The sequence below is a fragment of the Elgaria multicarinata genome, chromosome 7, assembly GCF_023053635.1.
Source record: "Elgaria multicarinata webbii isolate HBS135686 ecotype San Diego chromosome 7, rElgMul1.1.pri, whole genome shotgun sequence".
NCBI classification, from domain to species: Eukaryota; Metazoa; Chordata; class Lepidosauria; order Squamata; family Anguidae; genus Elgaria; species Elgaria multicarinata.
The window spans coordinates 29,266,130-29,287,365 of NC_086177.1; the positions used below are offsets into that span (position 1 = coordinate 29,266,130).

The 21,236-nt window shown below is 40.9% G+C and overlaps 1 protein-coding gene across 1 annotated transcript in view; it reads left to right on the top strand.

The window, feature by feature from the left end:
• The first annotated feature begins 2,874 nt into the window (after positions 1–2,874).
• The window catches only part of GMDS (GDP-mannose 4,6-dehydratase), a 352,937-nt gene continuing 334,575 nt past the window's right edge, over positions 2,875–21,236 (top strand). The window contains exon 1 of the mRNA XM_063130302.1: positions 2,875–3,794. Within this exon, the coding sequence (XP_062986372.1) occupies positions 3,684–3,794 (111 nt within the window). The 5' untranslated portion in view covers positions 2,875–3,683. The remainder of the gene's footprint in view (positions 3,795–21,236) is intronic.

Sequence of the window (21,236 nt, forward strand, 5' to 3'; positions counted from 1 at the left end):
AAAATGAGATATTTTTAGCTAATAATGTGAAACTGATCTACTCAAGTGGGTCTAGTGTTGTGCAAAATTTCAAAGTAGTCCAATAAAAATTGCCATAGGTATAGTATAGCAAGTTTTAAAATGCTGAAAATTGACACATCTCTAAGCACCTTTGTTTTTTCTTCCAAGCTGCAGCTCATCATATAATATATTTCTTTCCATTTTTGGTGAAATCTACTAATGTCCTTTATGCAGGTTTGTTGAAGAAGTATGCCTTTTATTGGTTTGGTGAAGTTCTGAGTAGTGGTTCAAAAGTCATTAAGGTTTTTCTGCTCCATGAAATCTTATGGCAACAACAGCTGGAAAAATTATGTCAGGCATACTCGATTTTAGTCTGAAACTAGAATACTGCCCCCACTCCTGTGTTTTCAGAGGAATTCTAGTATTCCTGTCAGCATTCTGACAGTGGGGGAATAGTAGCAGGAAACCATAGGATCATAGAATAGTAGATGGAAGGGGCCTATAAGGCCATCGAGTCCAACTTACTTCTCAGTGCAGGAATCAACCTTAAAGTATCCCTGAAAGATGGTTGTCCATCTGCCTCTTGAATGCCTCTAGTGTGAGAGAGCCCACGACCTCCCTAGGTAATTGGTTCTATTGTCGTACTGCTCTAACAGTCAGGAAGTTTTTCCTGATGTCCAGCCGGAATCAGGCTTCCTTTAACTTAAGCCTATTATTCCATGTCGTGCACTCTGAGATGATCAAGAAGAGATCCTGGCCCTCCTCTATGTGACAACCTTTCAAGTATTTGAAGAGTGCTATCATGGCAAACTGCCATCTTGGCCCTGTGGGGAAGAAGAAGGACCGAGGGGACAGGAGCAGGCAGAAGTAACATCGGGGCCTGCTCCTGCTGGACTCTTCCCCCCCCACACAGGGCAAACTGCCATCTTGGCCCTGTGGGGAAGAAGAAGGACCAAGGGGACAGGAGCAGGCAGAAGTAACATCGGGGCCTGCTCCTGCTGGACTCTTCCCCCCCTCCACAGGGCAAACTGCCATCTTGGCCCTGTGGGGAAGAAGAAGGACCGAGGGGACAGGAGCAGGCAGAAGTAACATCGGGGCCTGCTCCTGCTGGACTCTTCCCCCCCTCCACAGGGCAAACTGCCATCTTGGCCCTGTGGGGAAGAAGAAGGACCGAGGGGACAGGAGCAGGCAGAAGTAACATCGGGGCCTGCTCCTGCTGGACTCTCCCCCCCCCCCACAGGGCAGACTGCCATCTTGGCCCTGTGGGGAAGAAGAAGGACCGAGGGGACAGGAGCAGGCAGAAGTAACATCGGGGCCTGCTCCTGCTGGACTCCCCCCCCCCCACAGGGCAAACTGCCATCTTGGCCCTGTGGGGAAGAAGAAGGACCGAGGGGACAGGAGCAGGCAGAAGTAACATCGGGGCCTGCTCCTGCTGGACTCTCTCTCTCTCTCTCTTTCTTTCTCTCTCCTCCCTCCCTCCCTCCCTGACTCCTTTTCCTTGTGTGTCATGTCTTTATTAGATTGTAAGCCTGAGGGCAGGGACTGTCTTTTTTGCTAAGTGTAAGCCGCTCCGAGAGCCTTTTTTGGCTGAGGAGCGGGGTATAAGTATGATAAATAAATAAATAAATAAATCATGTCTCCCCTCAACCCCTCCAGGCTAAATATGCCCAGCTCTTTCAATCTCTCCTCATCGGGCTTTGTTTCCAGACTATCCTCATTGCCCTCTGAACACACTCCAGCTTGACTGCATCCTTCTTGAAGTGTGGTGCCCAGAACTGGATGCAATATTCAAGATGAGGCTTAACCAGTGCCGAATCCAGGGGAACCAGTACCTTGCGCGATTTGGAAACTATATTTCTATCAATGCAGCCCAAAATAGCATTTGCTTCTTTTTGCAGCAACATCAGAACCCAACTTTTTAATCATAATTCGGCACAAAGAAGCCTTATGGATACCTCAAAGCTGGCTCCCTAGATTGTGACTATTGGTTATTCCTACTATTATGCTTTTGATTTGTTCTAATTAGCAAACAGGGTTAGCTGCATTTATTGTTTGAGGTGTATGGACAAAAGCCTTGATGCCAGAAAAGAGCAGAACGGGAGTCTGAAAACAGAATGCCACAGTATACTAAAGACAAACCGCTCATGCAGAAAGGTGGGATCATTTATTGACTGAGTATGGGAAGCTGTAAGCATAGGGTCAGGTTAGGTTTTTCAAAGTAGAGTTGACAACTCTGAAAGGCATGCCTTGAACATTACCTCCATCTGCAGACATCAGCACCAATAATTGTTGTGCCTCCATGGCCTGAAAAGCTTCACCAGCTGATTTCTGCAGATATTGGAGCACGTCAGACATTTTCTCTTTTTTTCTGGTATGTTGGTAACTTGCCTTTCTTAACTCCCCCTATTTGAATGCATAAGATAATAATAATAATAATAATAATAATAATAATAATAATAATAATAATAATAATATCCAGCACCATTCCTTAGTCCTACCCTCGCCGCTGATTTACTGGCCTCTCCCTCTCTCCGCTAGATCATCCCCATCTATTTACTCATTTTCTCCTCCGATCCATTCTTCCCACACTTTCCCGGATTTAGCATCGCCAGCCTTGTTGCGCAAGATCTTACTCGGCTGCGCGTCATTCCTCCGCTCGCAGGGGGCGCTGAGTGTCCCAGCCTCCGCCGTGCGCCTAAAACAAGCGCGTCACTGCATTCTCCTCCCCCTCGCGCACGCGCTCCGCGCCCTGGCCCTCTTTCTTCCTCCTCCACGTCACTGAGAGCCAGGAAGTCGGTTTCCACACCAGCGTTGAAGTAAGCCGGCTACGAGCCCTCGTTCTCAGTTCCTGGTTCCCCCCTCGGATTCGATTCGCCACATCATCCAATCACCTCCCCCGAAACACTTGAAACTTTCACGCGGTTATAATCGCTGGGTTCTTCCTTGTCTCTTTAAATTGAAGAAGGGAGGTCAACACAAAGAGAAAAAAGTGGCATCTCTCTCTCTCTCTCTCTCTCTCTCTCTCTCCTATTGGCTGGTGGAAGTGCCTGCCACTGTTTTTCAAGAAACGGAAACAGAGAAGAAGCGCGAGGCCGGCTCCTTGCCTAGCCCCACTTCTGTTCAACCCCCTCCCCATTTTATTTTATTTTTTAAGCTGCGGGGCGCGCGAGCCTGTTGCTAAGACAGGACCGACTGCCTGAGCGCGCGCTGGAAGAGCGCGCGCGCACTTAAGGCTGTCGGTGCAGATCTCTATTGGGCGGCGAGCGAGCGCCCTGAAGGAAGGAGATGAGGAAGGAGTAGAGGTTGAGAAGGGACGACAGGGATAGTACCTGAAGCGCGCGAACCTTTAGCTGGGGCGGGAAGGAAGGAAAGAGTGTAGTGCTGAAGTGAGCAGGAAATGCACCAACACTCACGGCAGCATCAGTAGCAGCCACCCCGCCAGTTCCTTGCCGCCGCCCCCTTCCTCAAACCCAGGCAGCGCCCCTTATTGCAGGTTATGCCTTCTCCACTTATCCCTCTTCTGCCTCAAGTGCCACTAAACGAATTTTCCAACTTGGGTGTTGCCCTCGCCCTGCCACCTTGTTAGCGCGCCTCCAGCGGCACACCCTCCTCCACGTCCAGCTCACCCAGCCGCTGCCTATAGCAGCAGAGGCGACTCCTACGGCCCCTCCCTCGCCAAGTCCATGGCATGTTCTCAGCAGCAAGACACTTGCCCGACCTGTGAGTTGGCGACAGAGGATTGTGCAGATATGAGCACCAGGAAAGTGGCTCTCATCACTGGCATCACTGGGCAGGTAAGTTCAGTCAAGCCTAGTCTCACCTGACCTGCCTCTCACGTAACATTGATCTTTTCAAAGCTGAAGTTGGGGAGGAAATATGCCAGGGGACATTCTGTGCAAGGGACTTCTTAAATGCTGGACCCGCTTCACATGTGTCCTACCTGAAGCAGGAATCCTAAGCACAGTGTAATACATTTGGAATTATGAGTCAATATATTTACAGTTGTGCTGCCAAGATATGTGGTGCTAACCATCTAGCTCAGTATAGTTTACTGTTTGCTAGCAGCTGTCTGGGAGCTTGGGGGAGCTGCCTTCTCCAACTGTCAGACCTTTTAACCGGAGATCCCAAATATAAGATCTTGTTGAATACAAAGTTACCTTTGAATTATGAGGGCGCCCTTCCATAAAATTATATTGCTAATGCTGCATATTTGCAAAAAAAAAAGGCAAAACAGCCCTTTTATTGGGTTATGCATCGGAATCTGTGTGCAGGCTTGCCTGTGCTTGTTCCATGTAAGAATGTACAATTTGGCAAGCTGCCTGTGGGCATGTTGGATTTAAGATTGCCAGTTATTCATTGACACTAGCCACTTGTTAGTTTAGTAGCTATGGGAATTGAATAATTGTACATGTTGCATCCTCTCTATGGTATGTGCACTACTCCACAGGTGCACCAACTCCACTGCAGCCAATATCTCCCCCCTCATCACATTTCCAGAGTCTGAGCCTAGTAGTTGCAGGTTCAAAAGTCCATGTATTCCAAGGTGTGGCAAAAACAGAGATCAAGAAAAATAGGAAAGTTTCAACAATCCGGGTCACAAGCAACAATGTTCTACGGCAGTGGTTCCCACAGTGGGTGTTACTGCCCCCTTGGGGGCAGTGGGATTGCATAGGGGGGCGTTAAGAGGCAAAGGGGCGGCAGGGGGGCGCTCGAAGTGATCTTTTCCGTACCAGGAGTTTTGGTTGCAGAAGGAAATTTCTGATCGCTATCCTGCACTATGGAGAGTGGTTCAGAAGCTCCTGGTTGCATTTCCAACATCATATTTGGTGGAATGTGGATTTAGTGTGGTCTGCCTACTTCTCTCCAAGCAAAGAAATCAACTCCAGATTACTAAACATGGTGATTTAAGACTCATGTTAAATGACTTTAAAACAGACATTGGGAAACTTGTGTCACTTCATCAAGCCCATCCATCACATTAAGAATGTACAGAATAGTGAGGTACTCTACCCTAGTTACTAAATGTGATATCTAATATTCTTGCTAAATGACTATCAGACTTTGAAAAGATGATATCACTGGATCAAGTTCATCAATTATGTTTAATTGAATAAAGTAAAAAATAATTGGATTTTGAATAAATATTCAATTGTTACTGTTTTGAATTTTATTGTTATTATCTTCCTTAGTGGGTCGTTGAACACTGCTATTCTGAATAATGATTTTTATAGGTAGGGTAAGGGGCACTGGGCATGAGTTTGTGGAACCAAGGGGGCGGTGACCTGAAAAAGTTTGGGAGCCACTGTTCTAAGGGAACACAGACAAAAGAGCAGGTAGAAGAGACTGTATTCAGTCTAGAAGTACTCACACCAAGAAGCAGGAGTTGAGTTCAGGAAGGTCTGATAAATTTTATTTCTAGAAACTCTCTCAGCCTTATACTGCTGTTTTTATCCAGAGGCTGACAGAGCTTCAGCTGTGAGCTCTTAGTGACAGCAGCTGGAAAGTTCTCCTTGGAGCAAGTCTATGTGCAAATAAACTGATCGCCCCTGAGGCCCAGATTCTTCCTGGTCTACTAGCAGATTCTGGGCTTTGTTGTTGGTGGGTGGTTCCTAGTCCTCCAGTTCTTCCTCTGAAGATGAGTATTTCAGTGGAGGTATAACACCCCACCAAGTTCCCTTCCACCTGTGCTCTCCGCTCCTTCCCCTAAAAGATCCTGATACAGATCATTATTTTCCCACTGTTGGCAGTGAGAAAAAGTTATCTGTATCATCATTGCTGGGGGAAGGGAGGAGAAAAGGTTTTCTACTTCCTCCCTTTAGAAGTCCTCACACAGATTGCTCTTTCCCTGCTGCTGGCAGTGAGGAAACAGAGATCTATATCAGGATTGCTGGGATGTGTGTGACCCCTGTGACAGCATCACATGTAGGCTTCAGGCCAAAAAGGTTGTGCAGCCCTGATATAGTGTAATGTTCGATCCTCAACTGGAGTAAATGCAACAAATTTAAAAACATAATTCTCTTTAAAAAATACACTCCTTTGTTGACATTCCGTGTCTACAATCAGGTTGCTGTTCCTTCTTATGAGATAAATTCCGGATTTATATTTCCATGACAATATGTTTGCATTGTTTCAGTTAAACAGGATATGTACCAGATGCCCAACAGCAGAAAGTGATTTACAGGATTGCAATGAGTATTGTTGACGTGTCAAAGCAAAAGTGAATGTATTCAGAAAATTTTCTATAAGGGTCTCACAATTATGGTGTACACCTAAAAGTATAAAGTATTACTGTAACAAACAGGAGTTTGAAATACATATGTCATACTGGTCTGTTTTTCAGAATGCAACTATTAGCTATGGCTCCTTGTGAATAGATCAGTCTTCTACATGTTTCCTTAAAAATAAATGTTGTTGTGTTCAATGGGGCCATTTTTAGGATAAAGAATTATATTGTAACTATGTGTTTTTATTATAAATCCCAAGGAAGTATCACTTTCAGCAATCCTGATATTTTTGTTCATCTGTTTGTTGTTCTACTCCCTCAGTTTCTTTTTCTCATACATCATTTGAACTATGCTTTCAAGATCTGGGTTTGCTGACTCTGTATTTATTTATTATTAAATTTATATACTGCCCCATAGCTGAACAAATTTGTAGAAATTCTAGATTCTGTGTTGTTGTTGTTATTATTATTATTATTATTATTATTATATTTATTTGTATCCCACCTTTTGCCCAATGCTGGGCTTCAAGGCGACCTTACAGAGTTTAAAACATATATTGGGGGGGGGGGGGAACATAAACGTTTAAAATACACAACAAAATTATAAGACATTAACATAGATGGAGGGCCAGATTATTCTCCAAAGGCCTGCTGGAACAAAAAAGTTTTAGCTTGCTTCCGAAAGCCCATCAAGGAGGGAGCCAGCCTAGCTTCCCCTGGAAGAGAGTTTCAAAGCACTGGAGCAGCCACCGAGAAGGCCCTCTCCCATGTTCCCACCAAGCGCACCTGTGAAGATGGCGGGACTGAAAGAAGAGCTTAGTAGTACTGCTTTTCAATTCTTAACATTATTTAAGAGCAATTGGGTTATATCCCATTTTAAACAACTTTGACTGAAATAGGGTGACTATATGAAAAGGAGGACAGGGCTCCTGTATCTCTAACAGTTGCATAGAAAAGGGAATTTCAGCAGGTGTCATTTGTATGCAGGCAGCATCTGGTGAAATTTTCTCTTCATCATGGCAGTTAAAGTTGCAGGAGCTCTGCCCTCTTTTGTATCTGATCAGGAGCACTGTCCTCCTTTCCATATAGTCACTCTAGACTGCAACCCTATCCACACTTTTAAGTAAACATGCTTACAATTGTGCTGTGTAGCAGTTGTTTCTATTCTTTTTTAAGTATACTGTAATTATAGTTTGGCAAGTATTTGTGTGTTCTCATTCTGGCAACCATGAATATAGGCCCAGTTCAGATGAAATTATAAGCAAATTCTTTACTATTCTACTTATCAGGAAAAGAAAGCATGTTAATGTATCCTGTTTCATCTATCCTTCTTGGCTCCTCTTGCTAGGGGGGCTGGCTAAACAAATCAGGAAGCCCATCTTATGATTCTGGCTTGTTTGGGGAGGAACATCATTAAACATTTGGGTGCAATATTTAACCATGGGTGGAAGTTTCCTGGTTTGTTTAGCCCCATCTTCTGTCAGGCAAAGCCAAGAGGCCTGGCTATGGGAGCGGTATATAAGTGCAATAAATAAATAAATAAATAAATAATAAAAAATAAATAAGCAGAGCAGCATAAATAAGCATGCTTGCTTTTTCCTGATTAGCCAGAATTCTAAGGTGATCATCTGAACAGACCCACTGTTTCAGAATTGTAAAGGGATGAGACTCACATGGGAATAAGCCAAGCATCTATGTTGGTTCCTTCCAAATGTGGCTTCATTTGGTGCATGAGAAAGAAATGCATTAACTTTGTGTTATGGAAGCCACTGCAATGTGAAAAGGGGCCCTTTGGCTTGGAGGTTGTGACTCTGTCTTTTTATTATCATTGTATAGCATCAAATATTTTTAAGCATGTAACAAAGCATGTAAAACGTAAGACTTATCTCTATGACTACATGAGTACAATCTGTAACTTGCACTAGTGGTTGTTTTGGTGTCATAGGGTTACTTGCTTTCCTAGTGGAGATAATATAAGAACCAAGCTTGTGTGTTAAGAGATTATTTCTCTTTCATTGGAGGCACATACTGTAAAACGCACAATATATAGTACCTACTATTTAACACACTTGAAGCACCTTTCAAACACACAATTTGAGTAGCTAGAGAGTCCATCATATGCATATGGCTAGAACAGGAATTCTAGGCTATGGTAACAAATATGAGAAGTGATATTCCAGATTATAAATGAAGGAAAAACTTGTGGCTTGTTTTGAATCTTATTTGGCCTGGTTCAGACGACACTCTGGACTTTGTGGTTAGCTTAATCATGTTCAGCTGTGGTTAATGTTAACCACATGTGGAATGCTTGCAGACAACACTTTTAACCCTTTTGTGGTTAAGTTTTCCTTAACCACATACTAACCACAAAGTGGTTAGTGGAGCACCTGATTCCTCCAACTGATCCACCCTGTATCCCAGCAGCCCTAGCGCTAAGAGCCCTGGCAGTTACAGCCGTCATTTAGAGCAGGCACCAGTGAAATCCGCAATTACATGCATGCATCGCCCTGTTTAGTGAGTGGTTCCTTTGCTTTCTGTATTGCCATGCCCGCTATTCCTCTACATTCATCACATGGGTGGCGGAAGCCTTCTTGGACGGCTGCGCTAGCTGCGTCATCAGGCAGTGCCACCACAGAAATCAGAACCTGAGTGGTGTAATGGCACTTCAACGAGGTAGGAGAAACGGATGCTTCATATGGGGAAATTGCAAGTGGGGATTTTAAAATCTCTGCTTTAAGCATGCTCTGCTAAGAAGAGCAAAAATCAGGGTGGATAAAAATCAATGATTTTGAATTGAATTTTTTATTTAAATCGGATTTTTTTGATTTAAATTGGATTTTTTTTAATAAAATGCTTTTTCAGGAAAAATCGATCTAAAGATCGTTTTCTATTTAGGATACATTATAGTCCAAAGGTTATTCATCATGAAATAAGGATTAGTTTTTAATTATGTAGCATGAGGCTGTTTAAATTTTTTGGTTAATGAATTCCATTAATCCATTCACAATGTCATGCTCTTCCAGAGATTTCTGTAAGATTAGTTTTCTCCTTCCAATAAAGTACAGCAGAAAAGTTGTCAAAATATGAATTAACCTATTAAACTGGAGATAGTTCACCTCGCAGTAATTGCATAATTAACTATCTATGATGTGTTTCTAATAGTATAACCAAATCAGTATTTTTTTGATATAATGTAAAACTAATATGAAAAGTTGCTATTCTAATAATGAAACCTTCATCTGATTGTAAATACTAAGATTATACCAGCAAGAATGAGTGTTTGGTAACTCTGAGTTGTGTAAAATATAGCGAGGAAGAGTGCACTTTTTTTTGGGGGGGGGGAAGTCACATGATTAAATCGAGTCTTTCTGAGTAGTGATTTAAATCGTGATTTAAATTTATTTAAATCAAATCCAACCTGGCAAAAATCGCTCCAAAAAACTAATTGTTGTTGTTTATTCGTTCAGTCGTTTCCGACTCTTCGTGACTTCATGGACCAGCCCACGCCAGAGCTTTCTGTCGGCTGTCGCCACCCCTAGCTCTCCCAAGGTCAAGTCTGTCACCTCCAGAATATCATCCATCAATCTTGCCCTTGGTCGGCCCCTCTTCCTTTTGCCTTCCACTTTCCCTAGCATCAGCCTCTTATCCAGGGTATCCTGTCTTCTCATTATGTGGCCAAAGTACTTCAGTTTTGCCTTTAATACCATTCCCTCAAGTGAGCAGTCTGGCTTTATTTCCTGGAGTATGGACTGGTTTGATCTTCTTGCAGTCCACGGCACTCTCAGAATTTTCCTCCAACACCACAGTTCAAAAGCATCTATCTTCCTTCGCTCAGCTTTCCTTATGGTCCAGCTCTCGCAGCCATAGGTTACTACGGGGAATACCATTGCTTTAACTATGCAGACCTTTGTTGTCAGTGTGGTGTCTCTGCTCTTAACTATTTTATCAAGATTTGTCATTGCTCTCCTCCCAAGAAGTAAACGTCTTCTGATTTCCTGGCTGCAGTCAGCGTCTGCAGTAATCTTTGTGCCCAGAAATACAAAGTCTGTCACTGCCTCCACGTTTTCTCCCTCTATTTGCCAGTTATCAATCAAGCTGGTTGCCATAATCTTGGTTTTTTTGAGGTTTAACTGCAACCCAGCTTTTGCACTTTCTTCTTTCACCTTTGTCATAAGGCTCCTCAGCTCTTCCTCACTTTCAGCCATCAAAGTGGTGTCATCTGCATATCTGAGATTGTTAATGTTTCTTCCTGCGATTTTAACTCCAGCCTTGGATTCGTCAAGCCCAGCACGTCACATGATGTGTTCTGCATACAAGTTGAATAGGTAAGGTGAAAGTATACAACCCTGCCGTACTCTTTTCCCAATCTTAAACCAGTCCATTGTTCCGTGGTCTGTTCTTACCGTTGCTACTTGTTCGTTATACAGATTCCTCAGGAGGCAGACAAGATGACTTGGTATCCCCATACCACCAATAACTTGCCACAGTTTGTTATGATCCACACAGTCAAAGGCTTTAGAATAGTCAATAAAACAGAAATAGATGTTTTTCTGGAACTCCCTGGCTTTCTCCATTATCCAGCGGATATTGGCAATTTGGTCTCTAGTTCCTCTGCCTTTTCTAAACCCAGCTTGTACATCTGGCAATTCTCGCTCCATGAATTGCTGGAGTCTACCTTGCAGGATCTTGAGCATTACCTTGCTGGCATGTGAAATAAGTGCCACTGTCTGATAGTTTGAACATTCTTTAGTGTTTCCCTTTTTTGGTATGGGGATATAAGTTGATTTTTTCCAGTCTGATGGCCATTCTTGTGTTTTCCAAATTTGCTGGCATATGGCATGCATCACCTTGACAGCATCATCTTGCAATATTTTAAACAGTTCAGCTGGGATACCATCATCTCCTGCTGCCTTGTTATTAGCAATGCTTCTTAAGGCCCATTCAACCTCACTCTTCAGGATGTCTGGCTCTAACTCACTGACCACACCGTCTGAGCTATCCCCGATATTATTATCCTTCCTATACAGCTCTTCCGTATATTCTTGCCACCTTTTCTTGATCTCTTCTGTTTCTGTTAGGTCCTTGCCATCTTTGTTTTTATCATACCCATTTTTGCTTGGAATTTACCTCCGATGTTTCTAATTTTCTGGAAGAGGTCTCTTGTCCTTCCTATTCTGTTGTCTTCTTCCACTTCCGCACATTGCTTGTTTAAAAATAATTCCTTATCTCTTCTGGCTAACCTCTGGAATTTTGCATTCAATTGGGCATATCTCCCCCTATCACTGTTGTCTTTTGCTTTCCTTCTTTCTTGGGCTACTTCCAGTGTCTCAGCAGACAGCCACCTTGCCTTCTTGGTTTGCTTTTTCTTTGGTACGTTTTTTGTTGCCACCTCTTGGACAATGTTGCGAACTTCTGTCCATAGTTCTTCCGGGACCCTATCTACTAACTCTAGTCCCTTAAATCTATTCTTCACTTCCACTGCATATTCATTAGGAATATTAGTGAGCTCATATCTAACTGATCTGTGGGTCTTCCCTATTCTCTTTAGTTTGATTCTAAATTGTGCAATAAGAAGTTCGTGATCTGAACTACAGTCAGCTCCAGGTCTTGTTTTTACCGTCTGTATAGATGTCCGCCACCTTTGGCTGCAAAGGATGTAGTCAATCTGATTTCAGTGTCGGCCATCTGGTGAAGTCCATGTATAAAGCCGTCTTTTAGGTTGTTGGAAGAGAGTGTTTGTTATGCACAGTGAGTTGTCCTGGCAGAATTCTATCAGCCTATGTCCCGCTTCATTTTGTTCTCCTAGACCATGCTTACCTGTAATTCCAGATGTCATTTGACTGCCCACCTTAGTGTTCCAGTCTCCTGTAACGAAAATAACATCTCTTTTTGGTGTATTATCCAGTAGGTGCTGCAGATCCTCATAGAACTGATCTACTTCTGCTTCTTCAGCATCTGTGGTTGGGGCATATATTTGGATCACTGTGATGTTAAATGGCTTACCCTGAATTCGAATTGAGATCATTCTATCATTTTTTGGATTGTATCCAAGCACTGCTTTAGCCACTTTATCATTAATTATGAAGGCTACTCCATTTCTTCTGTGATCCTCTTGTCCACAGTAGTAGATCTGGTGGTGATCTGATGTGAAGTGGCTTATTCCAGTCCATTTCAGTTCACTGACACCCAATATATCTATATTTAATCTTGACATCTCACCAATAACCACATCCAATTTGCCCTGGCTCATAGATCTTACATTCCAGGTTCCTATAGTGTGTTGATCTTTAGAACATCGGATTCGTCGTTCACCACCAGCACCGTCCTTTCGGCTTTGAGCTAGCTGCGTCATCACATCTGGGGCTAGTTGAACTTATCCTCTGTTCCTCCCCAGTAGCATTTTGACCATCTTCCGACCTGGGGGTATACCAACATATCTCTGGTTGTACTGATCCATTTAGTTTTCACGGCAAGAATACTGGGGTGGGTTGCCATTACCTTCCCCAGGGATCGTATTTAGTCTGACCTCTCTACCATGACCTTCCCGTCTTGGGTGTCCCTTCACAGTTTAGCTCATGGCATCCTTGAGGTGCTCAAGCATACCAATCAGCAGTCCAGAGCAGCCATAGAGCCTGCTGGCTAGAGTGGCCCCACCTAGTTAGGCAACTCTGTACTGGAAGCTCTATGCCTTAAACCCTTAACCACGGCCTCTTAACCACAGACACGTGTCAGATGACACTTTTAGCTTATTGCATAACATGGTTAGTGAGTGCAACCACAATGTGGTTAACGGGGCAGATGGTTAGGGAAAACGTGTGTCAGATGATACCATAAACCATGGTTAAGCATTCTGTTAACCATTTTGTGGTTAAGCAGTATGGTTTAGCGTGTCATCTGAATGGGGTCTTTGCTTCCTACATGTTTATCCTGCTTTTCAGACAACTATTGTCTCCCAAAATTAGCTTACATCGATAAAAAAGGAGAGTCCAGCCCTGTCATCAGGCTTACAAACTAAAATGACAAGCTACACAAGAATGGAGGGAGATCAGTTTGTAAAGGTCAGAACAGTGTGCAATCAGGCATTTAAATGCAGTTCAGACCAGGTTGACCTACCCTTGCTGGTGTGCTTGCTTGAATAGCGATTAGTGACTCTTGTTCCTTAGGGCTAAAGGTAGTTGAAGCCTAGCATTCTTTCTAGCAGAAAGGGTGAAATGGGCTTCCTGAAACTGCTACTTCTCTGGCCAATGGATGGTCCAGATTGCTCTCCCCCTTGGCTTAATTCCTGGAAAATAGAAGGTGCAGCCTCCTTGTGGCCCTAAGTTCCTTGGCTGATGGCAGAATAAACTTTTGTATTTGTTGAAATTAGAGTCTCGGCCTGTTCAAATAACACACTACGCCATGGTTAAAGTGCTAACCCTTTTGCAGCAAGTGGTTAGTTAGCATGTTTAAACTGTGGTTATGTAGCCCCATGGTTAGGAATGGTTCACCCAAAACACTAAGCCATAATGTTTAGGTCAAAATGCTTAATCATCATGATTTAGTGTGTTGTCTGAACCAGGCCTATGTGTGTGTTTATGTACCAAAGTAAAATTTTCAAGAAAAAGCAGCATTTTAATTTTTTTTAATTGTGAATTTTAACAAAACATAACAGAAAATATATCGTGAAAATGAAATAAACCCCCATACATTCTGTATATAAGTTTATCGTCATTTCCCATCATATGTACCATTCAATTAAAAAAAAGGGAGAGAGTTATACAAAGATTTAAAGAAAAGTAGACCAGATATCTGTGTATTTATTCACTTGCATGTCTATATAACACCCCTTCAAAAGTTGTTATTAGGTCCTCGATCCATTGCATTATGGGAGGTGTGGACTTGTCCTTCCAATATGATAGTATCAGTCTTTTAGCTGGCATAAGGGCTCTGAAGATCCATCTGTGCTGACCATGAGTTAACTTCCAAGAAGCAGGTAGGTAATTTAGGAGGACATGTATGTACATTATTCCAGTAATGTTTCAGTACAAAGTTCATCCTTATTATAACCTCCTTCCAAAACGGGCAACTATGGGGCACTGCCAAAACATATGAGTTAAAGAAACATTATATGCATTACATCTCCAACAATTGTGCAAGTTAGACAAACCCTTACTGAAAAGGTGTTGTGGAGTCCAACAGACCCAAAACAATTTTTTTTGCTGAATGAGATGTAACCTGAGATCCATAGAAGCTTCAGATACAGATGCTAGAGCAACTGTCCATTGGTTAGGCAAGATAGGGTACTCCAATTCTCTATTCCAAAATCCAGTCTTAAACTATTGGTATCATATTTACTTACTGCTATTAAATACATCGACATGCCAGTTGACATAGCCTTAACTCTGATGCTAAACTGGCAGGGTTTTTTATCATTGATTTTCCTGATTTTAAAAAAGCAAAAGTATTATTATGGTGTTCTGATAGATATATAATTAAATATCAACTAAAAAGAGAGTGATTCCCTTAGCCTTCAAATTACCTCAGTCTTATCTCAGTTGACAGTTTCCTGCTACCCCTCCCCCATTGTCAGAATGCTTACAGGAATCCTAGAATCCCTCCCAAAACACAGGAGTACTGGCAGTATTCTACCTTCAGAGTAAAACTGAGTTTGCCCCACATAATTTTGCCAGCAGTTGCTGCCATTAGTTTTTATAGGGCAAAAAACCTTAATCACTTCTGAAATGCTGCTCAAAACCTCAACTAACCAATGAAAAGCACATCTCTTCAAACCTGAATAAAGCACATCAGTAGTTTTCACCAAAATTTGAAAACAAATAAAATGAAATGACAAACTGCAACTTGGAGTAAAAAGTACAAATGTGTCAATTTTCAGCACTTTTTAACTTGCTGTACCTGTGGCAATTTTTTTATGGGGTTGCTTTGAAATTTTGCATAAATCTAGACCTCATCAAGTAGATCAAAGTTTCACATTATTAACTAAACAGGTGTTATTTTTATAAGCAATAGAAATTTGAGGCTTATAATGGTGGATTTTTTGTGTGACTCAGCTTAACTAAAGAGGCCCTCCTATGCCCCTTTAATAATAGCAGCATCTATGTACATGGTGCTTCACAAAGATCAGTTATGGTATGTCCTTATCCCAGGAGGTTTATAATCTAAAAAAGACACCAGGAAACAACAGAGGAAGGGGGAAATAACGGCAGGGATGAGCAGGGGAAGAATATACAATCATTCCAATTACACATACTTTGACTTAGCGACAGTAAGGTATAGGGAGGGACTGGGGGTTGATCCAAATGCTTTACGGAAAAGTTGAGTTTTGAGGAGGGACTTAAAGGAAATAAGGGTAGTGTATATACAATCATAAAGTGGCATAAATGAGCTATGCAAGAGTGCCTAATCATTGTGATTTTTAAAAAGGTTATTGTGTCCTTTCGTAAAAACTAATCTTGTGCAGTATTTACTTTGAGGACAGTAAATTACATCAAATTATTGGTGGGAGTTTGCGTCATGTAAATAAGAGTGACAACTTGATTGAGTTGGGGGAAATGCTTGAAGGATTTAATGTGTTTCTGAAATCACTGTCATTTTTTGACATTTGTGCCACTACTGTACTAGCCGGAAACCAGAGCTTTTATGCCTGACTTCCTGTAATTGAGTTATTCTAGACAAATTTCCACTAGACATTGTACAATAGATATACTGTTGAATTATTGTGTGCATTTTGAGACTTGCTTTCTTTGATTTCCTCGCTTCTAAACTGCATTCTGTATGTACTAAGAATATCTTGAGTTGAACAAATTCTATGTTTTACACTCTCCATAGCAACTCGTGGTGAGGGCAACACCTTTGTTTGTTTGTATGTAATAAATATGTACTGTATCAATTTTATTAAAAAATCAATAAAAATATATTTTAAGTATGTTCTGTAGTGTACAGAAACTCTCATTTTGTCTGAAAATTCTATATTATTTTAAAGGACAAAATAAAGTAAAGTATACTAGATACTGCAGCCATAGATTTAGCTTGTTAGAATATGAGAAGGAAAATAAGCACTGACGTTTTGTTGGCAGGGAAGAGTTCTAACACATTCACATAGCACTAATTTTCCTTCCCCCTTTTAAAGTAGATTTCTAGTGGTTGTGAAATGAAGGTGTTTTTCTAGTTCACAGAGAAATAAATGTTGAGCAGGTTGTATACAAAACCAATCTTTTGAGAGTGCATGCATTTTCTTTTAATGTATATGTAAACAACGTGTGTTTGTGTCCTCTTTGAATCTCTCCTTTTTATAAATGAAGAGGTTCCAAAGATATCCTTGATCTGTATAATAGTTTTGCAACCAGCTTGGCCTGCCAAATTTGCATTGAGTCATAAGTTACAATTTCCAATCTGATAAGTAAATATTCCTGCAGATACTAATTGATTAATAAGATTAGCTGCTTTCCTTTTGTTCTTAACTTTTTCTGAGTTGCGTTTGCAGATTTATTAGCTTATTGTGAACAACATCAAATAAATCTTTGTGATGGGCTAAGATGCACATAGACTCTGTCTTCAACATAGGGCCTAGATCAAATAAATATTGCTTCTTTAAGTAATGTCCTGATGTATATTTCATTTCAATATATTTCATTTCAATGGATAGTGTCTTTGTGTCTGAATCTGAAGTCTTTGTGAGCTGAAGCATGTTTACTCAGAAGTAAATACCACTGTATTGAATAGGACTTATTCCCTAGTAAATGAGTTAAGGAATGCAGCCTTATGGATTCTTTCCTCTAGCTTTTAATATGTAATTTAGAACAATGTATTAGTGGGAATCCTATCATATTGATCTTTTATTAGATGTATGAATTTATTATGTTCCAGTTTTCATAGATTTTACTTTTGCTTAATTTTTGATTTTTTTGCTTCATGGTTATTCAAGAGCTCTGACATTCTTCTCTCCTAAGGCTTCCTGGTTCTTGGGGAAAACATCTATATAAGAATATTACTTGAGATCTACCAGACTGATGTTGGTCATTTTTGTTTTAAACTGAAGCTTGAGGAGTATAGCTGTGGAGAAAATTTTGAAAGTTCAAGAAAGTTCAATGCTCAAGCTTTCCTCCACTCAAAACAGGCAGGGCAACCCTTCCACCAGGAGGATGACGATCAGCCCTGCTTGGTGGTCCCCAGGCGCAACTGTGTGGTTAAACTATTTCCATTAACAGGGATGGAAAGGGGGCAGAGGCAGCCAACCGGGGTGTGTGAAGGAGGGGGCAGAACCATGCCACATGCAAATTTTGTAGGGGGGATTCACTATGCATGAACTATATTTGCATTTTTCATGAGACCTTCTATGGTGAGGGGACTGAGGGAGAAAAAAGCAAGAAAGGAGCAAAACTATTAGCACCCATGGCGACATGGGCTTTACACTAGTTTTTATTTAATACGAAGGAGAGTTAAATATTATTTTTAGAAAGCCAAATTAATTATAAGAAAGGTGTGCGTATATCTTCTGTTTTACACCTCTGACTGGTTGTAAATAAAGGGATAAATAGTGGTAGCTATCCATTAATCCAGCCTGAAAGCTAGTATTAAAATATGTTAAAAGATGTTCCAGAGCATTTCTGAGGATGACAAGCATATGGGTTACATTGAGAGTAGTGTCTGATACTGTCATGGAAGAAGTTGAGCTCCTATCAAATGAACTCTTTTATTATGCCAAGAAAATACCCTGTAACTTTAATGAGATCTTAAATTGGCTCCCCACCCTTTTCTTAAAGGAACTAGACTTTCAGATATTTAGAAACTAAGGATTTCTGAAAAAAACCTTCAAAGTATCTTTAGGTGGGAGAATTCTCCTTTGTTTACTTAAGTAACAGGTTTTGTTTGCTTATGGCTTGACAGCCATCTGTCAGGGATGCTTTAAGGCGGATTCTTACATTGAGCAGGGGGTTGGACTCGATGGCCTTATAGGCCCCTTCCAACTCTACTGTTCTATGATTCTATGAGCTGTATCTCAGTAAAGCAACCACAGGCCAAACTTTTATTAGAAATATCAAAAGAAAGAGAATACTAAATCTGCCAAGCAGCTTATTTCATTTGAATTGGGTTTATTTCATTGGAAGAATATATAATAGCTGCTAATTTTTTTAGTAGATTTGGGCATGGAGAATCACCCTTGTGGGATGCTCAAACATCTATCAACCAACCATATCCCTAAAAGCTTTCTTGTTTGTAGCTAATGTATGTTCTGTGGCAATCTTGATCCATGTCAGAATATTGACTAGATGGGTTTACCAGACAAAAATCCCCATGAAAAGTAAACTATGGCAATTTTATATGTAGGCATGAACATGGGATCCTGCCCCTAAAACAACTAGGTAAATAAACTTTGCTTTGTTGTTTAGTTACCCTTCCTAAATTCCTGATTCACTGAATTGAGACTCCTGTTACTTTCATCCTAGCTATTTCCCCCCACCAAACCCACCCCTCTATACCACACTGCTATCTCACTGTATTGTTTCATATGCCAGTTCACACACATTTCTTTTTTGCCAAATTATGCCCCCTTAAACAATTCAAATGACGAGAATGCTCTTATCAGCTTGTTGAAACTATAATACAATATGGAGTAGAATTCCATTATATAAGAAAATATATTTTGTAATAACACATGCTATTTGTATTCATTTTAGATTAATGCTTTGATTTTGTTTGGCAGCATTATTGGGGAAGGATAGGTATTCTCAGGGTTCACACAATACGTTAGCCCACCATGGGTTATCGTGTTGTCTGAACGCTGCATTTCCTGCAGGTTGGATTAATGTGTTGTCTGAACACTGTGTTTTTCAAAGGGTGGGTTGTCATGTTACCTGAATGCAGCACATTTTCCTCAGGATGGTTTGTTAACTATGCCGTGTGGTTTATTTTTCTCAAACAAACCACCTTGAGAACCTATGCCATGTTTTTGAGTTGTTCAGGGTGGTTAACAAGCCTCACAGCATACCATATTTCTTCGATTGTAAGACGCCATTGATTATAAGATGCACACTAATTTCAGTACCACCAACAGAAAAAAAAAAAACCTAAGACACACCCGCAATTCTAAGATGCACCCCATTTTTAGAGATGTTTATATGGGGAAAAAAGTGTGTCTTAGAATCGAAGAAATAGGGTAGTTAATGAGCAACCTTGCAGAAAACGTGCTGTGTTCAGACAATACGATCAACCCAAGGTTCAACAACAACCCACATTGGGTGGGTTAGTGTGGACCTAATATTGGCTTAATTTAGACATAACATTAAACCATGGCCAAACTAAGAACAAAACTGTGTGAACCTGTCATACTTTATCCCTTATTGATACAGTTGTGAACAAAACACCCACGCAGAAGATTCAGAAGCCAACCTTTTGATTAACTTTTATCCTAGTTTTCCCAGATTTGAGTATGATGGAACAACCGCATTCAGCCATTGTTGTAAATTTGTCATCAAGAAATCTTTCGAATGAGGAACATATTTTGTAAATGCCCCTCAAAACACATAAACATGAGGGACCAGCTCCAGATAGATCAATTGTATCTGACTCAAATTCAGTACTGGAACTCTTGGCTAAATATATAGATCATTTTTTGAATCCTGTTGTACCTCAGACTTGTTCCTTTGGAAGGGTACACCTGACTTTAGGGAGGCACCATAGCTGAGTGTGATAGAGCACATGCTTTGCATGCAGAAGGTCCCAGGTTCAATCCCTGTCTTCCCAAGTTAGAGCAAGGAAAGAATCCTGCCTGAAACCCTGGAGAGCCGCTGCCTGTCAGTGTCGACAATACTGGGCTAGATGGACCCATGCTCTGATTCAGTATAAGGCAGCTTCCTATGTTCCTATGTCCCTAACCTCAAGTTTGTTTTCTCCTCTTGTGCAGCACCATTAATCTTAACTATGGTTAGTTGAAATAAGCCATCTTCAAACCATATGATGCTGATTTGTTTCAACTAAACAGAAGTAAGAGGAAACACAGTTTAGAGTTTGGATGACTGTGGTTAATTTAAAATGGAAGTGGAAACTTTTGGTCTCCTTGTGGCCATGCCAGGGGAAATCAGGTGGAGGGGTAAGCACATAATCCCAAGGCTTGCTGCAGTTCATTCTTGTAACACAAAACCATGTTTTGTTGTTGTGTTTGAACATAGCCATGTGAAATCTCTGAAGCCTTACGAATTAGGGCAATTTTTGTGAATTACATTTGGATTTGTCTGTTTTATTTTATAATTTAATTGGTTAAAGAGCCCAGCGATGTAACCCTCTGTACAAATAGGCTGCTCATATATGACTGACGTACAATTGAACAGTTGATTTCACATTTTTCTATAAAGGTTCCTGTAAAGAATAGATTAGGCATCCTATTTTACTGAAAACCGTGAACCTTGGGCTCAGTTTTTATGTTTTAAATGAAGTATAGAACAATCCTATGCATGCCTACTCAGAGATACGTGGCAATGAGTGGTGAGGTTTAGTCCCAGCTAAATAGGCATAGGATTGCAGCCACATTAATTATATTTTGTTTGGTCTCTGTTACATAATTTTTCTATTAACTATTTAACATATTGTGCATTTGGTCTAGCTTTAAAAACAGCACACTTGCTGGGACTTCTGATAATATATTGGGCTAATATAATACAATCAATAAGTGCAAGAAAACAGACATTAGTATCTTAGGTAACATGCAATTAACAGATGATAAGTTAAACCAAATGCATATTTATGAACGGCAAGAAACTGACAATAGGGTAATTTCAGATCTTATATGTAATAGCATCTAATATACTGCCACAAATTAAGGAAAATAAATAGTTGGTTAGTATTTACAACTTTTGAGTCAAACAACTGTGTGTTCCCTCCGTGTTAGATAAAACTATTTCATATATTAATAGAAATGGAATAGGGGAAGTGGATGTCTAGACAGGAGAGATCCGTTTCCTTTTAGGGAGCTGATTTCTTTAAAACTGGGGTAGAATTGCTCAGGTGTACTGAATAACGA